Source organism: Acanthochromis polyacanthus, chromosome 6 (genome assembly GCF_021347895.1).
Source record: "Acanthochromis polyacanthus isolate Apoly-LR-REF ecotype Palm Island chromosome 6, KAUST_Apoly_ChrSc, whole genome shotgun sequence".
Classification (NCBI taxonomy): Eukaryota; Metazoa; Chordata; class Actinopteri; family Pomacentridae; genus Acanthochromis; species Acanthochromis polyacanthus.
In genome coordinates, this window is record NC_067118.1 from 43,289,723 (window position 1) to 43,317,465 (window position 27,743).

The 27,743-nt window shown below is 42.2% G+C and overlaps 1 protein-coding gene across 1 annotated transcript in view; it reads left to right on the forward strand.

Moving 5' to 3' along the window:
• Nucleotides 1-14,520, forward strand: part of sema3bl (sema domain, immunoglobulin domain (Ig), short basic domain, secreted, (semaphorin) 3bl) — a 79,706-nt gene extending 65,186 nt beyond the window's left edge. Inside the window, exons 11-16 of the mRNA XM_022209015.2 lie at nucleotides 3,053-3,284; nucleotides 3,495-3,586; nucleotides 3,854-3,895; nucleotides 4,418-4,643; nucleotides 7,666-7,793; nucleotides 8,861-14,520. Coding sequence (XP_022064707.1) covers nucleotides 3,053-3,284; nucleotides 3,495-3,586; nucleotides 3,854-3,895; nucleotides 4,418-4,643; nucleotides 7,666-7,793; nucleotides 8,861-9,376 — 1,236 coding nt within the window. The 3' untranslated portion in view covers nucleotides 9,377-14,520. The remainder of the gene's footprint in view (nucleotides 1-3,052; nucleotides 3,285-3,494; nucleotides 3,587-3,853; nucleotides 3,896-4,417; nucleotides 4,644-7,665; nucleotides 7,794-8,860) is intronic.
• Nucleotides 14,521-27,743: the final 13,223 nt, after the last annotated feature.

Below are 27,743 nucleotides of genomic sequence, written 5' to 3' on the forward strand. Positions count from 1 at the left end.
GACGACAAAACGATGCAAAATGGTTGTAGAGAGACACAAAATCACACAGAAGAGACACAAAATCACACAGAAGAGACACAAAATGATCACAAAACTTTATAAGATGAGCAGAAAGAGACACAAAACAACCCCAGAAATACAAAGTGACCACAGAGAAATGCAGAACTACCAGAAAGAGACACAATATGACTGCAAAGACACAGAAAACACACACACAAACCCCATACAGACAGACAGAAGTACTGAAAATGACGTGAAATTATTGCAAAAAACAAAACAAATAAAAAGAGATGCAAAAATGACCAGAAACAGACACAAAATCATACAAGAGACACAATAATGATGACAAGGATCGATAAAATGACCAGAAAGAGACACAAATTAATGAAAAGACACAAAACAACCCCAGAAATACAAGATATTTGCAAGAACTAGCAGAAAGAGACACAAAGTGACCATAGAGACACAATAATGACTGCAAAGACGTAGAAAACACACACAGAGACAGGAAAGTACTGCAAAGACAAAGCAGCTACAAATAGTTCCAAACTGGTCATAAAGAGACACAAAACTACCACAAAGAGACATAAAATGACTGAGAATTTAGGAGAAACTGAGTGAGATTTCCTTCTGCAGAAAATAGAACCTGCTGTTTTCCTCCTGAATGTAGAATCTATATTTGTTGATTCTAGAGGTTTTGCACATAAACGTGATCGTTTCAGCCTCAGCGTCGTCATCAATCTGTTTTTTAATCCCATACATACATGTACACACACTGAGCTCATGCATGGAATAATGGAGTTTAACATTTAACAGGTCTCTTCCAAACCTCCACCTCATTAACTCTCTGGAGGCTGAAACCAGCCGACCTGCTGCAGCAGAGAACAGACGGTTCCACTGTAACAGACGGATGATTTACTGAGCAGCAGACTGACACGTCAAGGACAAACACTGGCGCTTAGACAACTATGATAAGCCAATTAGTAGCACATGCAGTAAAAAACAAGTTCTTATCTGCTCCACCAGTTCATTTACACGAGCTGGTGAGTTTTAAAGGCTTTCATGCCAAACTTATTGTGAAACGCACGCTGACTTTAAAGGAATTTAACGCTTTGGGAAACGTTTCAAGGTAGTGAGTTGGAGAGGTGAGCTGCAGTAAATTATACATGCTGCCATTTATTAAACATACTCAGAGGAATGTGTGATTATACATCAGTAGTTTAAGTTCAGTTCAGATCCCCTCTGAAATTAAATCCAGACCATAGTAGGTTTGTGTGGATCGGTTTCTGTACTTTTAAGAGACAATTGAAGACTCAGTTGTTCAGAGAACACCTAGGCACTTAATGTGACTCCACCTTAAGGGTAGAATAAGTCAGGTGGTCCAAAACCCAGCACTTATTTAGCACTGACAAAGTATTAAAAAAAAAAAGGGCGAGGGGGGCGAGGGGTGGGGGGGTGGCACTTCTTCTGCAACTTGATGGCAACACCACCAGGTTTTTCCTCATATCTGAATTCTTGCTTGTGTCGTACATTTGGACAAAAGCGTCTGCTAAATGAAACTGTAGAATGGTAGAAAAGTAACAGGATCTGTAATGATGAAGGAAACAGCACCTTCTGCTGCAGATACCTTCTGTTGTCTCTCCTTCATTCCATTCTGATGGTTATTCACAATAGTTTTATCTGTTGTTTATTCCTGTCTGTCAGACCTCTTCATTCAGCCGCCTTTTGTTCTTTCTTGTCTTACCTTCTGTTACCGATTAGCAACAACATTATCCACTATTCACCCTCCCTGTCCTCTGACATCCCTATACATTGTGTTCTGGGTTGGTTTGACCTTCACAGACTGATGCTCTGTGTTGATAAGAACACCCTCTACAGCGTACTTCCATGGACTAAGAGTGAAATTTCTCCACCACTAACACATGGAAATACATCCTGTAGGAGCTTATGAACATCTTCAGATGACACAAACTGTTCTCTGATGGATCCTTTATGTCTTAGAGCATCTCTCTCAGCTGTGAATTTCTTTCCGTTTCTCGTCCTTACTTCAGGATTTTTGGCATCTTTCATTTCAGTCTTTGACTTTTCTTCACTGAAATTGTTTCCCTCATTTAAACGTCTTCAGTAAAACGACCACAAGTTCCATGAAATTCACAGTTTACAGTGTTAGCTTCTTAGGTTTCTGGGTTTGTGTGAAATTTAGCATAAAACTCCCAGTTCTGCCCATTTTTGCTCCTTGAATTTAATCTAATGTTGCTTTCTTGCAGAGTTCATAAGTCAAGCTCCAGAAATCAGACCCAGAAGCTCCTTTTTTGTTGTTTTTGGTTCCGTTTGCATATTAGTACCAGACCTGGAGCTCATTCCTCATTGCTGCATTCGGTCTTTATTCATAAATCTAGTTTCTCTTCTGAAGACGGTGAAGCTGCTTTGGAGGAAGAATCAAACAGGTCTTGACTGCTGTGGTTTTGGCTTCCATCCTTTGCCAGTTTTCTGACCCACAGTCGTGTTAAATGTGTGAAACAGTTGCACTGCAGATTTGTGAAAAACTAGTTTTGTGTGACAAACACTTTGGCTGCTTGATGAAGAATCACAGCTCTGAATCATGAAACCTCCAGGTCGTAAAGTTCATCTGGCCTCCGTTCAGCTCAGTTCTGTAGGTTAAAACATCTCAGCCAGTTCCACCACATCTCAGGTTCTCTTTGTGCCACAAATGTGAGTTTTTTCTTACCATTCGAGCTTCTATAAAGATGTTTCCAGGCACCTAGCATTAAAACAGTGGTTGTGAACTTTCATCCAAAGTTTTCAGGCCCAATAAAACTGCTAATGAGAGTTCTTTGAGCAGCTTTTAACACCATAATTAGGCCACAGTGCTTTCTGGGTTTGGTGGGAATGTCGAGTCACTGTGGATAGAGGCCAGATTTCTTCTAGAAACTCTTCCTTCTGTTTGCTTTTGTTACTACTTTCTTCCATTTCCCTCACTTTAAATGTGCAATCAGTCATCCAGGCAGAGGATTTTCCTCATAGATATTAATGGTGTCCTCTGTCTCCACAGTGTCCCAGTAAAATCACCAACCAGCCGGGGAAAGAGTTCGGCAGCACCAAGGACTTCCCTGATTCGGTGCTGCAGTTTGCTCGGAGCCACCCGCTGATGTGGCGGCCGGTGTTTCCCGCCCTGCGCCAACCTGTGCTCGTCAAAGCCAACATTCCTTACAAGCTGAAACAGATCGTGGTGGACCGGGTGGAGGCAGAGGACGGGCACTATGATGTCATGTTCATTGGCACAGGTGAGGACATGTGGATCCATTCCTTTCCACACTGAGATACCTGCATTTCCAAAACCCAATCCCAGCTACGTCTGCTGGTCGACGGCCCAGTTGTGTTTGTAAAATCAGTGATAAAACGTCCTTTACATGCAGAGAACACACAGGGCTTAAAAGCCAAAGTGTGATTCTTCTTCTTGTTTCCTTCTTAGTAAACGTCTGCTTGTCTTCCAGATGTTGGTACCGTTCTGAAGGTCATCGCTCTGCACAGTGGAAACAGTCTGGAGACAGAAGAGGTCACACTGGAGGAGCTTCAGGTCTTTAAGGTGAGTTTTATTCCATCAGGTGTTCGACTTCCTGTTTCCTTCTTTTGCTCAGCAGACGATCATCATTAGAGATAACATTTCTTTCACTTTCTCTTTGACAGATAAGAACGTGGTGTAGAGTCCTAAAGTCTTTGAAAAGCTGTTTCAGAACCTCGTCACATTCCTAATCCTCTTTGCCTTTCTTCATATGTTGGCTAGTTTTCATTGTAAGTCTGTTCACAGATCATAAAACACCCTCAGTAACTTCAGTTATCTCCATTGTTGCAGGTTCCAACTCCGATTACATCACTGGACATATCTGTGAAAAGGGTGAGATGACCTGGATGTAATCACAGAAGGTCCTCGGTTTACCACGTCCTCCAGCTACACACACTTAGACTGAGACAGACTTTATCTACAGCGTTTCATCGTTACGTTGAGCTGGTTACATGGAACTAGTTGACGAGCGAAGCGGATGAACACGTCGTCACACGGCGCTATCAGACGGCTTTGTTTCATATAAAGACACAAAATGATCAGAGACACACACTGAACAATAAACACAGAAACCTCAGCATCAGTCCGTTACAATGTTCTGTTATCTTCTAGTAAAACAATTCATACATGCATCATGACTTTATGAAGAACTGATGGATATGGTGATGCATGTGACGGCTCTGTTTATGTTTTCACCGAGGGTCTGACTTCTGGTGAAAATCGACTTATAGATCTGTAGGAACGGAACTGTGATGTACGTCGAGGACCTCCTGTGCTAACTTTAATGGTCTCATTTAAACTCATCTTCATCATGCCTCATGTTCTCTTTACTTCCTCCTCCATGGCTCCAAACAGCAAGCCCTGTACGTGGGCTCTCCAGCGGGTGTTGCTCAGGTGAAGCTGCATCGCTGTGAGACGTACGGTAAAGCCTGCGCTGAGTGCTGCCTGGCCAGAGATCCGTACTGCGCCTGGGACGGATCGTCCTGCTCCAGATACGTTCCCAACAGCAAACGCCGCTTCCGCAGACAAGACATCCGACATGGAAACCCAGCGGTGCAGTGTGTGGATCAGAATCTGAGCGGTAAGGAGGAACAGCTGGACTACTTTTGTTCTCTTTTGTCTCCTCTGTAACCTCACAGCCACGGCACAGCTCCCCTTCTTTACTGGGTGTTTGCTTATATCAAATAAATCAGTCTCAACATTTTAATCAGTGCTAGTAGGAACAGATTCAGGAAATGACGTTCCAACCGCTGCACTATTTAGAAGAGATCAGTAAAGATGAAAAGAAAGAGCTGAAGACAGCTGAAGATTCCAGACTGAAGTCATCTAAAAAAGTGTTTGATTTCTAGAACGGTTCCTGATTCTGTATCTGGATGAAATACACTTTCTAGGCATTTCTTTATATCAGGGTGTAATTTGTGTTTTTATTGTACTTAGGGGATAAAAAAGTTTAAAACTTGTAGCCTACATAATACAGTAAAATAGCAGAAAATAACACAAAAGTACAGATATTTAATTTTTTATATTTAAAACACATTTTTAAGCTTCAGTTTTATCCACCATGGGCATTTGTTTGGCTTTTTAAAGTTTAATGAAGATAATTTATGTGTGTAAAAGCAAATGATCTGCAAAATATAATAATAAATAAACTGAAACCATCTTTTTTAAAATATTATACGCTGACGTTTGTTCTTCAAACATCATAACTGATCAATTTAAAACTATAGAACCAATAATTATTGTTCTCATAATCGTCATAAAAGCAGAAAGGTTAAACTGTTTTACCTATCATAATTCCACACTTATTTCCTTTTAAAATAAAACTTAGTGGTTTTCACATTGCAGCTTTTTTTTTCATGTAAACTAACATTTTATTTTGTAATCTTGTGAATATTTTTCTATATTTCCAAAAAAGCTGAAAGTATCTGTAAAGTCTAAAAGAAAAAGGGCATAGAATGTAGATTTCTTCCACAGTGTGGTTTCAGGCTCATGTTTTAATCTTCATAGTGTCTGTAGGTCTTCATCCCTTACAGGAGGCTGTAGATGATCCTCCTCACTCTAAACATTTAGCTGTAGATCAGATGGAGACTCTTCTGTATAAATGTGAGGTTCAGACATGGCTGTTATTAGAGGAGGATTGTATAAATGTGTCTGTGAGGGTTTTCCTCAGATGAAAGCTAAAGTCTGTTTATGTGAGGAGGCCAGTCCGTTTATCTGAAGCCGTAGTCCACAGATGTTTTACTGTATATTAGAACAGAAATATGTGTCCGTTTACACACAGAACATCCAGCAGAAGTAGAACAAACCTCACTGGTCTGTACATCTTTTAGAGGCATTTGGCCTGAAGGAAGAGTCGACAAACACGCTCCAACTTCCAGTACAAGCCAGAAGAAGACAAATGAACACTGGCGACAGACAGACAAGAAAAAGAGAAATTAGGTGGTTCAGAGGCAGGAAAGGAGGAGTGTGTGAGAGTGTGTTTGCTCACCTGAATGGGTGTTTGGAGCTGAAGTGATGAGAGATGTTTCCCTCAGAACCTCTGGGTGAACCTCGGCTTCACTGAGCTCCTTTGTGCCGACGTGTCCGGGAGAGTTCAAGAAGAATTTGACTGAAATTTCATCCTAAATTCAGACATTATTTCTTCTAAATGGGTGCTCAGGTGATTAATGAACACTTTGCTGAGCGGAGTCCAACTTTGTCTCCAGAGATGGATCCTTAAAGATAGTTTGTACTCAGACTGTAAAACTGGAGCATAAAGGTGAACGAAACGAACACACCAGAGCTTCTAAAATGTACCAGTTACCAGATTATAGGTTTTATCTGTACAAACGCCAAAGTGTGAAAACAGCAAATAGCCGCAGGGAAACGTATGGGAGCATTTTAATCTGTTTCCAGTCTTTATGCTAAGCTAATCCTAGCATGCAGGCTCCAGCTGTATGCTGCGGATTTAGACGGGTATAATCATCTACATCTCCTAATCCATGCTGAACGACTGTATATCTAACAGTAAATGACCTGTTTTCTGTTTATATGTTCATTCACAAGATGAGAACCTCAGGACAACATCACAAGGAGGAAAACTCCTTCTGAGGCCTTCAGTAAGACGTTCTTTATGCAGCAATTAGAACGGCATTAAAGAACTTTAAGTGTTAACAGGTCAAAGAACAAGAAAACTGGATGTGCAGCTTCCTCAGTGGGTCACCCTACTGAGGGTAAGAGGAATCTAATCAGAGTTATTATTAGCAAAAATAACAGGTAAAATAATCTTTATTTCTATAGAACCTTTTCAGAACTGCAGTTCCACATTCAAATGCACAAATCATTAGAAAACCACCAACAAAACATCAAGAGATCAGTAAAGACAGCACAGCGTTAAAAGGAGCAGTAAAAGATCAGAGAAAGAACAAAATGTTCTCCAGGTGGGAGTGTGAAAGACTGAGCTGTTCTCAGAGGTTTGTTCCTCAGTGTTGGAACTAAAACAGTAAAAGAACAGTTCTTTGTTTCTCACATCTCAGTGGGTCAGAGAGCAGAATGTGGCCTCTAAAGGTCAGAATGAGCAGAGACTTAAAAGTAATCGACAGAATCTCAAAGGGAATTCTTCACTGAGTGGGAAGTCAGTGAGTTATTTTATTGGTACGAGAAAGTTTAGTCCGTTTCTTCAGCAGTGCTTTACAGATTTAGTCTGTAAAGCCCTGCTTTTACAGCCTTTCTGTTCCTTTCCCTTTCCAACAATAAGACCAAGGACGAGATGGTTTACGGACTGAAAACAACAGATTTCATCAAACAATTTCAGATTTTTCTTTTCAAATTTAGCAGTAATAAATTAATTTTTTAGAAGCGTCTTTCAAAGTTCTTAAGGTGCCCAGCAATATAGACAGAATAAAAAATAGTGCATTACACAATGGGCTTCTACATTTTGGATACCAAAAGTGTTCCAGATTGTTGGAGCCTTGAATCGACTGTCCAGAGTCAGGGGGTGAAAATAATTGGAACCCAGTGAGTTTTGTTGGTTGATGTCAGTCAGAGAAAGTTTAGTCCTTTACTCAGCAGGCTTTAACAAACTGAGTCTTCATTTTCCGTTCCTTTCCCTTTCCAACAATCAGACCTGGATGTGACCGAGGACAAGATGGTTTACGGGACGGAGAACAACAGCACCTTCCTGGAGTGTGTTCCTCGATCTCCTCAAGCTTCTGTCTCCTGGTTGGTCCAACGTGACGACCGTAAGGACGAGGTAAGATAACAAAAGGCCTTGTTTTCCCTTTGGGTTGGGTCAAATGAACATCTAGTCTGTGGAACTGCCTTTAGAAGTGAGATCTGAGTGTGAATTTGGCACGTGGTTGACACATTTGACAACCATTTGACATATGGCTGAAATTAAGCAGTTCCATTTCAAAGCAAAATGCACAATCGCCCTTCCTCTTGTGTAAACAGAGAATTCTTTGCAAACCTTGACCACACGCCACTGTAGCTGTCGCTCAGCGTCGACTCACCGCTGCGACTTTAGCTGCCAAGTCCCTCATAAGCACTACTTAGAAAACGATGTCTCCGTTGCCTACACCCCACAGCAATCATTCATCTGGTGGAGGTTTACGTTCCTCTGGTTTCACTGAGGGCCTCGGTCAGCCATGCAAGTATTAAAGCATTACCACCCCTCTCCCGTTTCCCTGCAAATAAACATCTGGCTGCCACTCTGGCCGACAAGCCTGCCATGTTTGTGTTGGCACTGAAGGACAGTTAGAGAAGCCGAAGGGTTGAATCTATAGAGGGGTTGATGTAGAAACGGGGTGTAAATGACGGGCGGTCAGAAGGGGAGAAAAAGATACAAAGCAACAGTAACTTGGTTTATGCTACATTCAAGCTGAGAAAACAATACAAACAGCTTCTTTCTGTTCTCATGCTGGGAAGGGAAGATTATATGTTTTTGGACAAATTTTCCGGATTTCTTTCTACTTTGTTTACGGTTTGTTGGGAGGTCTTCAATGTTTTTCTTCTCCAGACACGAGAATGTTTAAAAGAAAGCGCTTGTGGTGTTTAGTCGAAAGAAACATGCACTAATTCAGGTCAAAGCATGGTCACAACTGGAGCTTTCTTCATAGTTAACTCTGAGGACAGCAGTATGTCCATCCATCCATCCATCCATCCATCCATCCTCTGTACACCGCTTTATCCTCACTAGGGTCATGGGGGGTGCTGGAGCCTGTCCCAGCTGACTCTGGTGAAGGCAGGGGACACCAGTATGTTGCTGCATCAAATGTGAAACTAACTCCAAATACATTTGCTCTCTCTTTGCCTCCTCAGGTGAAGCTGGATGATCGTGTGATGTCTACAGACCAGGGTCTTCTGTTCCGTCGTCTCTTCCATCAGGACGAAGGCGTTTACATCTGCCGCTCCAGAGAGCACGGCTTCACCCAAACCCTGGCCCGCCTCACCCTCCAAGTCCTCCCGGGGGAGACGGTGGACGAGCTCATGGCCCGAGACAACGCAGGCCTCTCCGACTCGTTTAAAGACCGGTCTGGAGGAAGCTACCGGGCCTGGATGCCTTGCAGCTCGTACAGCAGAGGCGCTTCATCGAGCCAGATGAGCCAGTCGCGTTCATGGTTCAAGGACATCATCCAGCTCATCGGACCGTCCAACCTGCCCCACGTGGAGGATTACTGCGAGAGGATGTGGTGCAACGACAAGCTGAGGAGGAAGCACAAGAGCATGCTGGAGAAATACCGCCAGGCCCAGGAGAGCGCCAGGAAGGCTCGAAGCAAGAGCTCTGGAGAACGCAACCGGACACCACGAGATCTACGAGCACAGGAGGGCTACTGAAGAGAAAAGGAGGAAGTGGAACAAAAGGAACTGAAAGTGGAAAAAGAGACGATGATTATGGTTCAAGAAAAGCTCAACGGGGCGGCATGAAAGAACTTCGTAGTGGCTGGATCCGTCTTACTCAGATCTGTAAGAATAAAATAGATGTTTTGACCATTAAACAGGATCATTATTAGTGTATAAAGTTCTAGAAAATACTCTTGAGGAAAGCACAACTTGATTTAAAAGGCGCCTGAATGCAGACAGTACGTAAGGGGTTTAAGTTCTGATGAAAATGGTGTATAAAGTGATGTGTGCAGGTGGAGGTTCACGCTGTCCCCGCTGAAAAAGACAGATGTGTTCATTTGTCTGGAAAGACGAATGCAACAAGAGACTGCTGAACTGAACAGGTCGCTGCAGACGTGACGACTGATGAAGAGAAGAGGATGCTTTCTAAAGTCCTGATTACCAAGGACTGCTTCCTCTCACTTTTTGTGCTTGTGTAGTTCTATTATCACTGAAATGAGACACTAACTTTAATTTCTGGAGTCATTCTTCACTGAGCGACCCTGACAGAAACAGAAACACCCGCCGGCTGATTTTACTGACAGCACACTCGCTTTCATCCATCAGAATGTTCTTTGTCTTCTCGGACTTGTTCACACACTTCTTTCCATGACTTCTTTGGATGCGTTTCACTGCAATCACTGGACTCATTTCCTTCCCACTTTGCCTTTAATGGCCCGTGTCTCTTAGCTCAGATTTATTATGAAATGTTCACATTTGACTGCTGCTCTTCAGTGACTTTGCAGTGTATTTATGAGAGGAACCAGCGAAGCACACAGGTTTAGACACTGATCTTCCATTATGCATTGACACTCTCTCTCTTACATAAGCTAGCTCTAACTGGACTCACAATGAGACGACTGTTGATGGTTCAACAGATTAAACTGCTTTATTTTTACTCCAGTGGGCTGAACTTTCCATCAAACACCAGCTAGAAGTCCCTTCTATCCAGTCCTTAGAAGGGATATTTCACAAAGGCTTTTAGGTTTTTAATGCTTGTGGTTACAGACAATCTCCAGTTTTTGCTATCTTTATCTTGAGGAACCCAGAGAGCTTCAGCAGACAGAAACTGGACTTCTGTTTCTGGTCCAGTTGTCTTCTCCTGAAGCTGTTGGGACTTTCTTGTCCTCGATGACTGAGGATCTACGTCTGACTCAAAGAAAGGGACATTAAACTCAATCCAGCAGGGAAAGTCAACGCTTTCTTGATTAGTTAATTTTTCATACTTGTTTTAATTACCCAGCTTATTGTTTAGTATTTAAAGGGCCAGAAAACTGTCAAAACTTACCGGAGTCCAAGGACACATTTCAAATTCTTGTTTTCTTTCCCAGCAATGATCTAAAAAAAAAAAAACAGCCACTAGAAGAAATTCTACAAGCCGACCTCACCTCACACTTTAATCATCCACTAACTCATTTTCCCACAGTTCCTCTGTGAGCCCAAGCGTTCCAGAGATAATAAGAGGACAATGGAAGGGTCGAGTGTAAATACGAGTTCTAAGATGGTTTATGGTCTGAACACCGTATAATCCACACGGCTATTGTCTCCAGCTTTGTTGTAGAAATAATACTTTCATGGTTCAGGAGAACATTCTCTTCCAAATGAACAGGTGGAAAAAAAGAAAAGAGGAGATGGAGGATGTATGTGAGCAGTGGAGGGACTGGAAGTGAAAATTAAACTGAGAGGATCGTACATGGAGGGGAAACTGAAGCAACACGTTCTCCAAATTATGCTCAAATATGAAGTCCTACAGAAGGACACATGGACCAGCAGGAAGCCACAGAGCTGCAGCACATCTGTTCAAAATAAACCAGTTTACTGATTCCACACTGTTCAGGTTTGATTATTTCAACAACTAAACGTCTTAGTGTGCTGCAGAGGAAGACCAGTTTGAGCCATTTTCATCATTTTTACAATAATCTCTTGGTTAGATAGAAATGAAATGGTTACAGTATATAAACACATGCTGACTGTTGGAATAAAATGAGAATTCAATGTTTTCATATTTGACTTGTTGTCCAAATTCTCCACAGTCATTAGTCGTATAAACGGGCCAGCAGAACCCTGTTATGATCACTGAGGCCGTTAGAACACGGACACCTCAAACTAAACATGTTTTTGGACAGTTCACCTCTTTTCTTTTCTCAGAAATCTTAAAGGAGGAAAAACAGGAACAGTAGAATGAGAAGTGATTAACATGTTTGGAGGTTTTGGAACAAAACAGATTAAAAACTCATCAGCAGAAGTGTCGATACAGTTGATTTATTTTAGACCGATTCTTTCAAAACATGGGATGTTGAATTTCAAATGCATGACGAAAGCTTGGCTTCAGGATTCATTTACATCAGAGGAGTCCAGGTTCCACATTCAGTTCCTCTGTTTTAGTGCAAAAAATACTTTCTGAATATGTTCACATTTAAGGAATTATTTGTTTCCAAAACATCATGAACAACCTGAAATCTATGAAGAAAAATAAGTTCAGTTTCATCAACATTCATCCTCAGTTTATCATTTCCACATCACAACTTCCAGATCACAGAGAGTCTACAAAGAAACACAACATTTAGTCACCTGGAGCTGAACCATGGAGGATTTACTGTAAAAAAGACAAAAAACAACAAATAAAGGACAAAATATTATAAAAATGAGACACAAACCACAAAAGCAAGAAACAAAAAATGAGTGCGACATGAAGCAGTATAAAAATTAGAGCAAAAACGATTCCCAAAACAATGAATAAAGAAAAACACTTAATGACAGAAATGAGACAAAAAAAAACAAGCTGGAAAAAAGGAAACAACAAAAACAGAAGAGGAATGACGGAAGTCAGACAAAAAGCAACAAAAATATGACTATAAATATGACAAAAATGAGACACAAACGACAAAAGAATAAAGAACAATCTAGTATTTTATGATCCAAACAACTTGTCATGTTCTAGAGATGATTTTAAATTTATAGTTTTACTAATTTACAATCTGCAGTTAATGTCTTCTCTGGAATTTTTACTCTGAGTCTCTAACTTCACTGAGTCGTTCAGGAATTGGACAGCAGCTCTGATGACCTCGTTAAGCCCATGTGCTGCAGATGTGTGACTCGTTACTGACTTCAGGTTTCTGCTCGATGATCCACCTTCAGTCTGCAGCTGAACCTCATCATTTCTAATGTGGCGCATGCTTGGTTTAGAGATGTGTGTTGGTGCCACACATGCTTACTGAAGGACTGAAATGTAAGAAATGTTACACACTGCATTTATGTTTTTATTCAGTGTGTATAGAACATGTAGCTCCAGGTAAACTCAACGTTCTTCACAGCAACAAATCATGAAGCGTTAAACTCTAGAGCAGCGGTGTCAGACTCATTCTGGTTCAGGTCCACATCTCCAGTGGGCCGGACCAATAAAATCACAGCATAATAACCACAACTCTGAATTTTTCTCTTTGTTTTAATGCAATAAATGTTCACATTTTTCACTGGTCTGCTTAGTTCCAGTTCTCAGAGCACAGAGACCCGTAATAATAATAATAATAATAATAATAATAATAATAATGTCTACATTAAATCCTCCTGAACAGCAGCTGCTCCTGCTAAAACATGGAGGACGTCTATGAATAAATGAGCTCCTGAACGGTGTTTCTATTCTGGGATTCCTCTCATTGTTTAGAATCAGGCGGGATAACGCTGATGAACTCTGCAGCGTTTTCTGACCTTCATGGTGTGTGAACGTTTCCCAGAGGAGAAAAAAGAGAAACCAGACGAGTGCAGACAGGAATTAAGTTCTTTTTACATTCTGCTGTAAGAATCCTATGAAGGCTGCATTATAAATCCCTAACAAACAGATTTTCCACCATTCATCACCCTGTAAACATAATCAGACAGTTTTATTCCTGTTAGTGCAGCACATGTTTAACTCAGAGTTTATTTTCTCAGTTTGCAGAGCGTGACATTGGATAATAGACCAAAACTTGTGATGTTTTCTCTAAAAATATTGCTTCTAATGTATTGTTGAACTAAGAAAATGATGGGATGGCAGGGTAACAAAGCTATAAACTAAACAATAAAAGTAGGTTTTTCTGAGCATTTCATATTTTTATGTTGATGAATAAGAAAGTTTAGCGGTTGTAGTTTAAAGTGTGAATATCTGAACAAACAAGCTTCCATTTGACAACAAAAAGTCATAAGATGGAGCCGCCAGAGCAAACGCTGACACTTTTTTTTCTTGTTTGACGTGTAATTTGTATGTTTATTTGAACATATGTGGAATCAGTAGTTCAGACAGAAATGTGCCAAAACGTGTGCACGTTCAGAAACAATGTAAATCATCCAGTGCAGCTTCAGTTGTGCACGGAGGGTGTTGTGGTTTGCATGTGGCTTTGATATTTTCTACCTAATCTGATGACGTCCTGTAGCTCGTCGTGTTCAGTTTGTCTTTTTGGATTCAGAGCATCAGCTGTAGCGTCTGATGGATCCCATCTTCTAACGAGGATCCAAACACTCACTCAATGACAGCAGCTGATTCCACTGACGAGCTGCTCCTCCTGATTGGCTGTTTGCTCGTTAAGAGAAGTCTGCACACGCTCAGATCACCACAGCGAGTCTATATAGCCCAGACTGGAGCTGCAGCCCCAGGGGGAATAGAAAAGGGAAGGTTGTGGCGCTACTTAAGGTTTATCTGCGACTCTAATGCCCAGAAACCTGCCAGCAGTTCAACGTGCACATAATTTGATCCTGAAAGGTTCAACAAGCAGAAATGAGTGGAGAGGTTAGAAGCAGGGTGGAATAATGGACAAGAACAATCCAAACTGAGTTTAGAATGGTTTCTGGTCCAGCCCAGATACAGAGTCACAGTGTTCTTAAAAACCCAGAAATGTTGAAGCCACTCTTGTCAAACTAGTGAAGCTGGTTAAGTTAGTCCAAACCCTTCAGCTGAACTACAGACTTTAGGCTGAAAAAATCCAGAATCCTTGAACTGTCCCATCATGTTGTGGTCTCTGACAGAGCCTAATTTAAATGTGTATTTATTAGTGTTTTTCTACTGTGCATGCTATAAACCCTGTATGCTATTTAACACTATTAAAGTTGCTGATTTTAAACATGGAGATGATCCCTGACTGGGTGTTTTACTGAAGACTGAGGGAAAGGATTGTGTTTTGGCAGAATGAGACTAACGGCGCCAGTGACCTAAACGGAGACAAACATGGGCTTGCTGAAACAAACCGCTCTTGTAAACTCTGGTGTTTACTGCACTGAAACCCAGATATGCTCTATTTAATGCTGAATCAACTGCATGCAGACCGCACACCTGCAGCAGGCCGTATGCTGCTTAAAGCCAGAGGAGGATGGGTTTCACAGGCCTGCTGTCATTTCACCTTGTTGGGCTTTAAGGGCAACTTAAACTGAAACTTATACGATTATTGTATACAAACCAACCTTGTGGGTGGAAAATGCACTGTAATATTGTCCCACACATCTCAGTGCAGCAGTTCTCTGGTATCTGCAGTCTGTTTGTGCACACCCATAAGTCTCCATAACAGCAGGACACGTGTGCAGGTGGTTTCAGATTTACAGACCCGGCGTCGCTCCATTACGTTACCAAGTTGCTCGGTCTGGCCATGCGTGTGATTGGAGGGTAATTGGGCTGCAACATCTGTGGGAACGTGGGGTAACGATGGGCAAACAGACCATCTCATATAAACCGGAGCTGCAACCGAACCCACTAAACGACTTCACACCCCGTCAATTACTGCAACCGCTGAACACACAAACGCAGAGGGAACGTCTGCACGGTTTCCTTCACACGGCTGAGGAGCACAACGTGGAATTAAACCTCACAATGTCAAATACTGACGTCAATGTCTGATGTGAAGGGATGAAAGAGACTTTACGCTGCAATAACTCAATAACTGTTTATTTTCAGTCTAAATGTCTCATCCCACCTGATTTAAGATAAATTCACTTAAGAGACATTTCAGCAGATGGAGGGACTTGATTTAAGAAAATGCATCTTAGGGGCCGTTTACACGAGGACACTTGCAGGTGAAAACGTCAAAATATTTCAACAAAACGCCCTATCGTTTATACGAGGACGGCGTTTTGGGGGCTTGAAAACGCAAAAATATGAAACCGGCCTCCAGAGTGGAAAAGTAGAAAACGCTCCGCCGTTACGTTTCCATCTAAACAGCAAAACACAAAACTTTGCCGAGATCTGACCACGTCACGTACGCCATTACGTCGCATACGTGTGCCGGTGCTTTGGTTTGCCAGCCGGTACAAGGACATAAACAAAGATGTGATTATTTCCATCCTTCTTACCTTCAAGCAGCTCTGGCAGCTCTATGTACACTACAGGAGTCGTACCAACAAACGTACAGAATCTGTACAGATTCCATTCATGAACATTTACCGCGGCGGAGATCCGAAAAGGGAGACAGTAAGCATGCGTGTAGACATGGTGGAGTTTTATCACAGCGCCACCCAGCTGCCTGGCATGCATATCCAATCGAATTCCACACACTATAGAGTCACCGTATATACGCAGATTTCCTTCAAAACCTCGTCTAAACGTGAAATGACAAGACGCCACTTTTGCGTTTTCTGTTAAGATGGTCCTCGTATAAACGGCCCCTTAAATGTCTTCAGTCAAACAATCTTGAAATTATGTTTTGAGTTGAACTTTACAAAAAACTAAATAAGTTTTGTCCTGCAGGCCAAACTGACCCGTTTTAAAGTTTGAAAATGTGGAGAAAAAAAATTGGGTTAGGGTTTTGAAGGTTTTGCAAATTTTCAGAAACTTGGGGAATTTTTTTTTTTGCTGTTTTTATTTCTTTTTGGGGGGGGGGGTTCAGACAAGGAAACGATATTTAATTTTTTTTAGTGCCTGTAAACGATGTCAACATTAGGGTAGATGCATCTCAAATTACGAGGTTACATGAAAGCAAAAATCTATTTTTAAACGTATCTAAGACACCGGAGCTTGACAATCCTGGTAAAATATGGCTTCAAATAAGTTTTCCAGCTAATTTTGAGATCTCAATATTCTAAATATCATCTTATTTCAAGAAATCCTACCAAGCCATTTTCCACTTGTTCTACTGGCAGATTTTTTTTCCCCACTTATTTCAAAGTAGAAGTTCCTTGAAATAAGATTTTTTTTTTCTTGTTTTAAGACGGGCATTTTTTCCAGTGTACTGAAACTACTGATGTCTAGAAATCAAAGCGCACGGAACGAACAAAGAAAACCAACAGGAGGTGAAACATGAAGGGTTTCAGGAGGTTCACTGCAAGTTTCTGAAATCCTTCAAACACTGTGGGCTTTTTACATGTGCAGCAAGTCACAAAGTTGAGAGTTCCTTCTAGGATTAGTTGTTGGTGAAGAGTTTCTTGGTTGCTGTTGGAGATTGACTTGACTGGACTTTTCCAATCAGCTCCACTCAGAATGAAGCTGTCTTTCATTTCCACCTTTTCACTCAGTTTCTCCTTTAAGATGAATCAACATCTTCACCTACTGCTGCCAGTAAAACCGACAGATCTGGAAGTTCTAGTCTTTGGGGCATTTTTGTGAATATGGTCTTGCACACTTTTCCCAAAAAACTCCAGACAATCACACAGGTGCTGCTAATTGATCTGATCAGCTTTTTGCACCTGTAGTGTGTCCATCATCCTTTCACTGCAGATCATATCCAGCATGATCAAACAAATGGAATAAGAATAGCAGACACTGGTTGCATAAATCCTCTGGGCCTGTATAGAAGTTTCTGTTCCAATCAGTCATGAGGGGTTCTGTGCACCGACAGAACCGTTTAAGTCGCTGCTACAGCCGGACTCAACGTTCTCTTTCCTCCAGTCAGTGGCCTGAACTGGACTAACTGAAGCAGCAGCTGGTTTCAGATCTGTGTCTGAAATGTGCCAAAGCAGAACCCTGTTAGTCCTAATAACTGGCGCTGTGTCCGTCGCACGTCATTAGGCAGCAGCAGACTTTCTATTTAACAGCTGGGGTTTTTTTTAATTCAAAGCTTCGTCAGCTGCTCCTCATTCCAGGTTCAGACATTTACATCCAATGCTTCCATTGGTTTCTCAGTTCAGTCACTAGAAGATCTTCAACCTGCCAAAAATGCATCAGAACAACTAATTTCTGGGTTTAATGGTATTAAATGAGTCCATTTTGGACACATTTAATAGACATAATGGCTGTTATTACTCTAATAATGCCATGTTTAGCTGCTGATGCTACGTGGGACTCCTGCCAATAAAAAGCCTGAAAACAAAAGTAAAGAACTGTTTTTATAATTTCACAGTAACTGTTTGCATGCATAAAGATGTGTTTAACATCCACTGCTAAGGTTGCTGCTGTTCCCAGGACAATAAACATCTTTTAAAAGTGAGCAGGAAACACTGAACAGTTGTTTTCCTGCTCCAGATGTTGCACGTCTGGAATAAGGTTATATGAAGTTGGTAGTGGTTCACCTCGTTTGTGTTTCCTTTAACCAGAACTATTCTGCGTTTCTGTCGCTGCTACTTTCCCAGGATGCATGAAGCCACAATCCCATGTTCCAGTGTCACTTTAAATACATTTTACACTCCCAGTTGTTGGACAAAGCGGCTTTATAACCTGATTTAGGTTTATTACAGCGGCTCTAAACAGCATTATGGGTCTGAGGCAGTTTTCCCTCAACATGCTGGACTACAAACACGTTTCCTCTTCAGCTTATTTTTATTCTGTTTCTGATCCACTGCAGCAGTCTGAGCTCATTGATCCTGATTAGAGGCTTCAGGTTTTCCTTTAATGTCTGTGAGCTGGAGAACATCAGCCTCAGACTGCAGACCTCGGTCTGAGCTGTTTGATTATTCAACACATCCAATCTGTGGTTTGACATTAGTTAGTTCTGGGTGAGTTTTTAAAAGTTAGGATGATACCGTTTATCCATCACTCTGAAACTGTCAAACGAGACTGGATCTGGGCAGAAGCTGTAGGAATAACTCATCTACAGGGAGAACGTGTGTTTTCGTCGGCCACATAAAGAGACTTTGTTTGGAAGAACAATTAGCAGCAGTGCAACTAGAATAAAAATATTCTTAAAATAAAAACTCAAAGTACTATATACTGGTGTCACGACCAGAGGAGGGCTGGACCCAAGCAGAGAGTCACACTTCCACGACCAGAGGAGATTTAGGGGCCGTTTACACGAGGACGCTTGCAGGTGAAAACGGCAAAATATTTCAAATAAACACCCTACCGTTTATACGAGGACGGCGTTTTGGGGGCTTGAAAACGCAAAAATATGAAACCGGCCTCCAGAGTGGAAAAGTAGAAAACGCTCCGCCGTTACGTTTCCGTCTAAACAGCAAAACGCAAAACTTTGCTGAGATCCGACCACGTCGCGTACGCCATTACGTCGCATACGTGCTTTGGTTTGCCGGCCGGTACAAGGAAGTAAACAAAGATGTGTGATTATTTCCATCCTTCTTACCTTCAAGCAACTCTGGCAGCTCTATGTACACTACAGGAGTCGTACCAACAAACGTACAGAATCTGTACAGATTCCATTCATGAACATTTACCGCGCCGGAGATCCGAAAAGGGAGATAGTAAGCATGCGTGTAGACATGGCGGAGTTTTATCACAGCGCCACCCAGCTGCCTGGCATGCATATCCAATAGAATTCCACACACTATAGAGTCACCGTATATACGCAGATTTCCTTCAAAACCGCTCGTCTAAACGTGAAATGACAAGACGCCACTTTTGCGTTTTCTGTTAAGATGGTCCTCGTGTAAACGGCCCCTTAGAATGATTTATTTTAGGAGCGGGGAGCGGCTGGTGTAGTGGGGGGTTTTTTGGCAAGGAACGGGGTGTCCAGGCAGGCACAGAAGGGGTCCAGGTAGGTATGGGGGTCCAGGCAGAAGGAAACCAGTGAAGAGTTGCTGGGGAAAACGGACAAGGGTTCTGGGTGGCTGGATCCCGGACAGCTGGATCTGAGGGGAAGCAGGAGAAAACAACGTAAGAAAAACAAGGCAGGAACTTAAACCGATTGTGCAAGAGGCTAGAGAGTGAACTGAACTGTGTGGTTCTTGTTCAACAATCTGGCAGGGAGTGGAAGGAGGAGCCGGTTCTTATTGTGGAGGTGAGTAATCAGTGTGATCGTCAGCTGTCCGGGAGCCGTAGAGGAGGTTGATTGCCTGAGTGGAGTCAGCTGAGAAGCTAGACTCCACTCAGGCACCGAGCTGCAGGGGGAGAGACAGGGCAGAGGAGTGGATGGGAGACAGAGAGAGACAGACGGGGTGAGAAGGGAGCTGTGACAACTGGGGGTATTTAAAAATAAAAAATGACTAAATAAAATTCAAAGACGCATGAAATAAAAAACACAAAGGGGCTCTGTGCACCACAGACTGATTTTTGACCCTCATCACCTACCGTAGCAAAACACTCGTTTCAAAACTGAGGAAGACGAGGTTCAAGAATTAGCATAGACTGTATATAAAGATGGACGTAGCATCTGGCTCCAGAATTGAAGCCAACCCGGAAGTGTCAAAAACTTGCAATATCACGCCGTCCGCTAGGGTTGGCTCCAAAAAGCTTTTGCTCCATAGACCCCAATTCATTTTTGGAAAAAATAAAAATTTTTCCCCTAGTGGTAAAATGAACTCCATCGTGCAAAAATAGCCCAGGAGTGTCAAACCTTATGGCAGGGTGATGTATGAAATGGCCATTTAAACTTTGAACATACGTAGCCATAACACTGTTCACAAACTTTCGTGCTTTATCGATTTTTCCTGGATTGGCACCAGCCTTCCACCTACATCTGTGTGATGCCAGAGAAGATGATGCTCATCCCTGGATACTGTAAGTGGAGGTGGTGCAGGTCCTCTTTCATTGCATCAATAAGCTTCACACTCGAGATGTTCGCGAGGTCATTGCCTCCACAGTGGATGAGGACATCTGGTAAGAACTCTTCCCCGTAGTGACTGATCGAAAATAGGACGGATGCCTCTCCACCTCAGGCCACCACAGCCAAACCAGTGGATGACTCCATCAATCCCAAGGTTGCTCCCCATGGTCTCTGCAGCCCTCTCCGCTCCACGCCGGTCTATGCGCCGGACATAACTGTCCCCAGTTATCCAGACCATGGCTAGATGGGAAAAAGTGTAATGGTAAGAAATATGTAATATTGCAGATTAAAAGCAAAAATGAAAAGAAACCCATTTATACTCGGTAGCGCTCTTCAGTAAAGGAGACGCGGTTGTTATTTTCTTTGATTATCGCTCGGCAAATTACGAAAAAGTTGTAAGTTAACCCTTTTTTCACATTTATTAGGCAAAATTAGCTTTGCCACCGTGGCTAAACATGCTGAAAATGACTTCGCCATCCTGAGGAAGGCTTCGCCTATGGAGAAGTGGCGAATGGCTAGCGCAAGCACAGGAACCTTCTCTCCAAAAGGAACATATCCACATTAAACAGTTAAAGCAGGTTGACCTGGGATAGTTCAGTCAGCAGCACTTTAAAAATAAAGTCTGAAATCCTTCATGTATCTGTAGGCTGAAGGACATTTCCTGTCTTCATTCTAAATCTTTTCTGCATGCTACCGGCTTATGTTTAAAAAGTAAAATAAGAATACAGACTTGTTTGTTTGCAGTGACTTTCTGTAGCTCAACACTAATGCAGCCAGTTGGTGCTGGAAGCACCACAATAGTTAAAATGGAGTTTATGAGGTCAGTGACTGTAGCATAAAGATGGATAGAACCACACCATGAAGACAAACACTAAACAACTCTGTGAAAAGGCTGTTAAAGTATAATTCAGGAGATGGAAGAAAGACTTTCCAAGTCACTGAACATCCCTTGGAGTAACACTAACCTACCAGGGGAGCTCTGGGGGAGTCTGTGCTGACGGTGAAGATGTTGTGGATTCTGTCCATCTTAGAGTTCATACTTCTGCATCACCTGTCTGATGGTGGGAGGTACGAGTCAAAGTACAGAATGCCAGGACCCAGGTAGTCTGTAGCTTCAGTCATCCAGGTCATGGTAGTAAGAGCTTCAGTAGAAATCATCTGGACTTCTCTTGCAGGTCCTTGAAGATGTTCCACCTTCATCCAAGAGGCTTCTTTGGTTCTAACTAATTTGGAGTTGCATGTGAGCAGTTTTAAACAAAATGAATATTTTGATGGAAAAACTTCTAAAATATGTAACTTTGATACAGAGACAAGCTTTTAGGGGGTAAATTAATGACCAGTGACACTTTAAGATGACTGATTGCAGCATTTGTTTATGGACATTTTACTATGGTGTTTTAATTAATTTGACAAAAACAAATGTATGTTGCTTCACAGCAGTTTCCATCTATAGAGTAGGAAATGTGAGAATGGGGAGGAGAGGGATGGAAGTCCTGAAGGCTCAGAGGATGGAAAAGAGATGGAAGTAATTAGAAGGATGGGAGGGGAGACCAAGATGGCACAAAGGTTGGCAAAATGTGGAGGGAAAGTGATGACAAACAGACAAAGTCCAGGAAATGAAGAAGTGAGTGGAGGGAGATGAAGGCCTCGTGGGGAAACGAGGAGAGTCGGAGCATCCATCTTTTTAATGTTCAGTCCTGGCCGTCCTCTGGGGGGAAAGAAATAATGAATTTCTTGGTGTGTCACAGCCTGTTAGGAGTCTAAACTATTGTTTCTGCAGCCTCTCAATAAAACTCATTATTCATTAGTGGCACTGCACCACAATCTCTCCGGACACAGTCTTTCTACGGGACCGTACATTTTCCATCTTTCACTGTTCAAACCAGCGTCGTTCATCACTCTGACCCTCCTTGATGTTCCCACAACCGCAGAAACCTCAGTCCTGCTCGTGTTGAAGAAATGAATGTGTTCGGTCCGTCATGTTTTCTTCACTGAAACCACAGAAGAATTCCTGCTTCAGCTGGAAATGATGCTAAATTAAAATGGTGTGGAAATCGTTTAAATCCGTGAAGACGTGACTTTACTAGTGGAAGGAAGGAGGAGCGATCAGAGAGGGATTCCTCAGGTTTTCCTGATGGGGGGGGTCAGCTCCAAAGTTCATAACTGAATAATCTGACTTTACTCTGGTGTTGCATAAACATCTAGGAGGAAAATACTTGGCTGGAAAACTACACAGCTGAAGCATTTTCTACTTAATGATGAATGTAGTTTAATGAACTTAATCCCAAGTGCAGAAAAAGAGAGAAACCCACTTTAACCTTAATGATAGAAACACATGATGTTAATTATAATTTTGCTAATGTAGTAATCAGTCATCGGTTGTCCAGAAATGTTAAACTTCACTTTGAAATGATAAATAAGAAGTATTTGTTGGCTCTAAACCTGAACAGCAACCTGGCTTCCATCAAATACTTTCTCATTAATGGAATTGCAGTTGGAAAAACACATTTTTATTGCACAGATGTTTCATGTTTGATAGAATTAGGATCCCAGAAATGGCTTGTTTGGTTTTATTTGTCAATCCAAGAATAATTCTTATTGGTTTAAAGAAGCACTGGGGTCTTACTACCTCTTAATATTGGAGTGTATAATAAATGCATATTAAAGATCAGGAATCTACCCAGAGTCTGTTTAGCCTTCAGGGACTGAAAGCTCTTCACTGAGTTTATTCCTGTTTTCTTTCCCGACACGTTTACGTTCTCCACTGATTGTCAAAAGCAAAACGGCTCAAAAATCCTTTAAACCAAATAAAACCCACTGTCCTGTGACATTAGGGTGAATATAATGTGGTGTGTGGATGGTTTTCTGTCCTGAGGATGAACTGGGTTTGTTCTATCTGATCTGTTTCTGGATTCCATTAATGCTGAACTTTGGTAATTTTCTTTTTTCCGTAAATCATTCTGCTTGTTTCTTTCATGTGGTAACAAAAAACCCACAACCCACAGTTGATTGTAAACCATCTGAAAGTAGTCCAGGTCTTTGATGGAAGCAACGTTTGGGGAAAACATTTAGTTATTGAATAATCTCATAACTACCACTCTAATAACCACAGGAAAGATGTCTGTGATTTCAGGAGCAGCTTCAAAACGCAAAAGATGAAAATATTTAACCAACAAATGATGAAAGGTAATTTAGCTTTTTCCTAAATCTGACTGGATGAGGAACGGTTGTGGGACTTCAGAGGGAAAACTTTCGGAGGCGAAAAATGAGCTCTGAAGTTTCTGGTCTCCTGAGACGTTCCTGCTGATGTTGGTGCAGCTTCAGGTTAATCCCTTAAATGAACTATTCCAAAATGCATCTGTGACTTCACACTTTTAATCAGAAGCTTCCATTTTAATGAAGGCTTCTATTAGCAGCAGCTGATTATTGGATCCAGACTTTTGGCTTATTGAGCTGCAGTGCAGAACTTGAAGACTGTCATTAATAACCGTTAGCACACAGAGGCAAAATCACCTCGATTTAACGGCTCTCTGCCTCAATGTGACCACCTCCCTATGAAAAGGGAAAATCTGAGGAATTTCCTCTATTTTCTGTATCTAAGGGCTGTTACTTTAACAGAACCAGTCCACAGCAGGAATACTTACAATGAAGCTTGTTTTGAATGATCATTTCTTTGGGGAACATCTTGTAAATTTAGCAAACAAATTCCAAAACTTCTGAAACAAATGATGAATGAACTACACAGTAATCAGTCACTAGATGGGACCTGCCTTCATCAGCCTGTACTCTTATCTCGTTCTGACTGACTGATGACAGCAATGATCGGATCAGAATCAGAAAAGTCTTCAATGCCAAGTGAGAGAAGAAGCTGCTCTGGGGCTGGGATGTTCTGGTTCTCAGTCCTGAAGCTCTGACCAGAGGCAGCAGGTCAGAGGTGGTGATCTGGACATTCTGAGAGGATTTTTGCTGCTCTTTCCTCATCCTGCAGGAGTACAACAGTCCTGATTGTCGGTTGCAGTCTCCTCATGTCTGACTAGAGATGAGCACAGGACAGACTCAGTGACAGCTGGTAGAACCGGATCAGGCTGAACTTCCTCAGCTGGTGGAGGAAGTTCAGCCTCTGCTGGGCCTCTTTCAGAGTCTTTGTGGGTCTCCCATTTCAGGTCCTGGGAGATAGTTGAGCCCAGGAACCTGGAGTCCTCCACAGCAGTCAGAGCTGTTCAGGATGGTTCCTCCTAAAGTCCACGCTCATCTCCACTGGTCTGAGTGTGTTGAGCTGCACCAGACAGCCTCCACCCCCTCATCCCTGTCCTGGATGAGACCAACGGTGGTGATGTCGGAGCTTCAGAGGGGTGAGGAGGTGCAGTCATTGGTGTACAGGGAGAACGGTGAGGAGAACACATCCCTGGATATAGAAGATTCCCAACCTCACAAGCTGCTGTCTGTCAGGAAGCTGGAGATCCACTGACAGGTGGAGGTGTAATGACAGAATATTAATCATTTATTTATGGACACAGTAAAGAGCATTTAAACAAACTCAAATACAAATTAAATACTAATTGGGAAAATGACACATTTACCTGATGTATTATATTAACTATTTAGAGACATTGCTCAGTTTGGCTGGACGTCCAGGTCTAGGAAGAGTTGTGCTCGTCCCAAACTTCTTCCATTTGAGGATTATGGAGGCCACTGTGCTCTGAGGAACCTTGAGTGCTGCTGAAATTCTTTTGTAACCTTGTCCAGATCTGTGCCTTGCCACAATTCTGTCTCTGAGCTCCTTGGGCAGTTCCTTCCACCTCATGATTCTCATTTGCTCTGACATGCACTGTGAGCTGTAAGGTCTTATATAGACAGGTGTGTGCCTTTCCTAATCAAGTCCAATCAGTTTAATTAAACACAGCTGGACTCCAATAAAGAAGCAGAACCATCTGGAGGAGGATCAGAAGAAATGGACAGCATGTGAGTTAAATATGAATGTCTCTGCAAAGGCTCTGAATACTTCTGACCATGTGAGATTTCAGCTTTTATTTTTTAATACATTTGCAAAAAATTCTACATTTCTGTTTTTTTCTGTCAAGATGGGGTGCTGAGTGTACATTAATGAGAAATAAAATGAACTTTTTTGATTTTGGCAAATGGCTGCAATGACACAGAGTGAAACATTTCAAAGGGTCTGAATACTTTCCGTACCTACTGTACATGCACACAGAGAATGAAGAGACCTTTCACATGAAGGTGACTTTGACCTCCATGCCGGTGATGCTGGATGGTGACAGCGTTTCATCTAAAGCGGTCAGGATGCTTCCAGCCTGTTAGGATTTACCCATGTCCTCCACTTTTCTGCTGTTGGGTTCTTCATCAAAACCAGACCCATCTCCAGCTTTCCTTCCAGATGTTTGTGCAGCTCCACCCTCAGATGATCCACATCCTGCTTTAATCCAGAGAACAGATCTGATCTCTGCCCTTTCAGCTGGAATATTTACTCTGCATTTCTTGCTGTTATTCATTGTTCTTCCATTTTATTCTTTAATAAATTACAAAGACAAATTCTGTTGCACTATTTCAGAACCATCAGACTGGACAAACGTGTGCTGCTTTTCTTCTGTGACGAACACAAACAGGGTACTTATTTTTTTACCTTAAGATTTTCCATGTTTGTTGCTGGGATGAGCGACAGAATGGTTTGCCTACATCAGGGCTACTTCTGCTCTGAGGCTGTGCTCCTTCATATTCCTGATCTCTGCTGGGAGCAGCACAGTGGCATCCATGCTCGGCTTTATGAACTGATGACTGTTGGGTTCCTGTACTGGCTGTAGGATGACGGCAGCAATGATAAAGATCAGAGCAGCTTCTGACCAAGCCAGGAGGTTCCTGAGATCCAGAAAGTTCAGATCTGTATTAAAGCTACTAAAAAGCATCCCTTTGTGCTCTATTTTAATGAGCAAACTGAAAACAGAACCATCATGTTGTTCAGCATTAAAACTCAAATCATTCTTTTTTCATTTCCTGAGTAGAACCCGCCTGAAGCGTGTTCACATCAAACTGAACAGGAGAAACGATGAAGACTATCTTGGAGAAAACAGAATCAAAGGAATTTTATTAGCAAACTAAATCAAGACGTTTTTACAACAAACCACCAAAGGAACCGTCAGAACCTGGCTACGCTACAGATACCACCAAAGCTGAAGTGAAATACGAACAAAGAAACGAGGTTTTACATCCTCCTACCAAACACAGGAGCCAGGGATCACTGAGACCTCCAGGATTTTATCTGATGATAAAACTGATATTAACTTTAGTTTTTATTCTAAACCCACATACAGCAGAGGATGTACTGAGGTCCACATCTTAAAGCCGTACAGATGATTCCCTCTCTGTGTTCTGATGGTCCAGCAGTGATTCACCGCTGGCAGCAGAGCGTTGATGCAGTCTGTCTGCAGGAGAAGCAGCTGATGTTTGGGACCGTTTCATTTCCTGGCATTAGCAGCATCCTCTTCAACAAATACAGGAACATTATCTGACCGCTAAGCAGATGTTTGCTGAGCAGCACCACATGTGTCTGAGTCATCTGTCAGGTATTAGAAGCTGATGGACTGTTAGACAAAGGAATGACATTTCTAACCCACAGTGGAATAAACACGGAACAAACACCTGCTCACATGAAGGAAGTACACTGCACGCCAAATGCTAATCTATCATTGCTGGGAAGTTTGATCAGCAGAAGCAGCTCCAGATGGAGCTAGAACACAGAGCTACGCTAACCGTAGCTGATGAAGGCTAACTGTAGGCCGAACGCTGCACACAGCACACTTTATTAAGAGTCAACATGAGGGATGGGAAACTTTATGAGAACATAAAAAACTGAGGAAAAGGTGAAGAAAAAAACTGAAAGAGAAACTCAATCAAAAAACATAAAACTGGAAAAAAAATACAAAAAAAACTAAAAAAAAAACAAAAACACAAAAACTTAAGCCTGGTTTCTGGTGGAGCTATGGTGACTTTAGTGCATCCAGATCCTTCATGGGTCTGTCCAGTTTCCCTTGGGGGGGGGACACCTATACGGGGGGCTGCACAGTGAGTAGGTGGTTAGCTCTGTCGCCTCACAGCTAGAAGATCCCTGGTTCGTGTCCCGGTCTTCCTGGGATCTTCCTGCATGGAGTCTCCATGTTCTCCTGTACATGTGTGGCTTTTCTCCATGTTCTCCTGTACATGTGTGGCTTTTCTCCATGTTCTCCTGTACATGTGTGGCTTTTCTCCATGTTCTCCTGTACATGTGTGGCTTTTCTCCAGGTTCTCCTGTACATGTGTGGCTTTTCTCCAGGTTCTCCTGTACATGTGTGGCTTTTCTCCATGTTCTCCTGTACATGTGTGGCTTTTCTCCATGTTCTCCTGTACATGTGTGGCTTTTCTCCAGGTTCTCCTGTACATGTGTG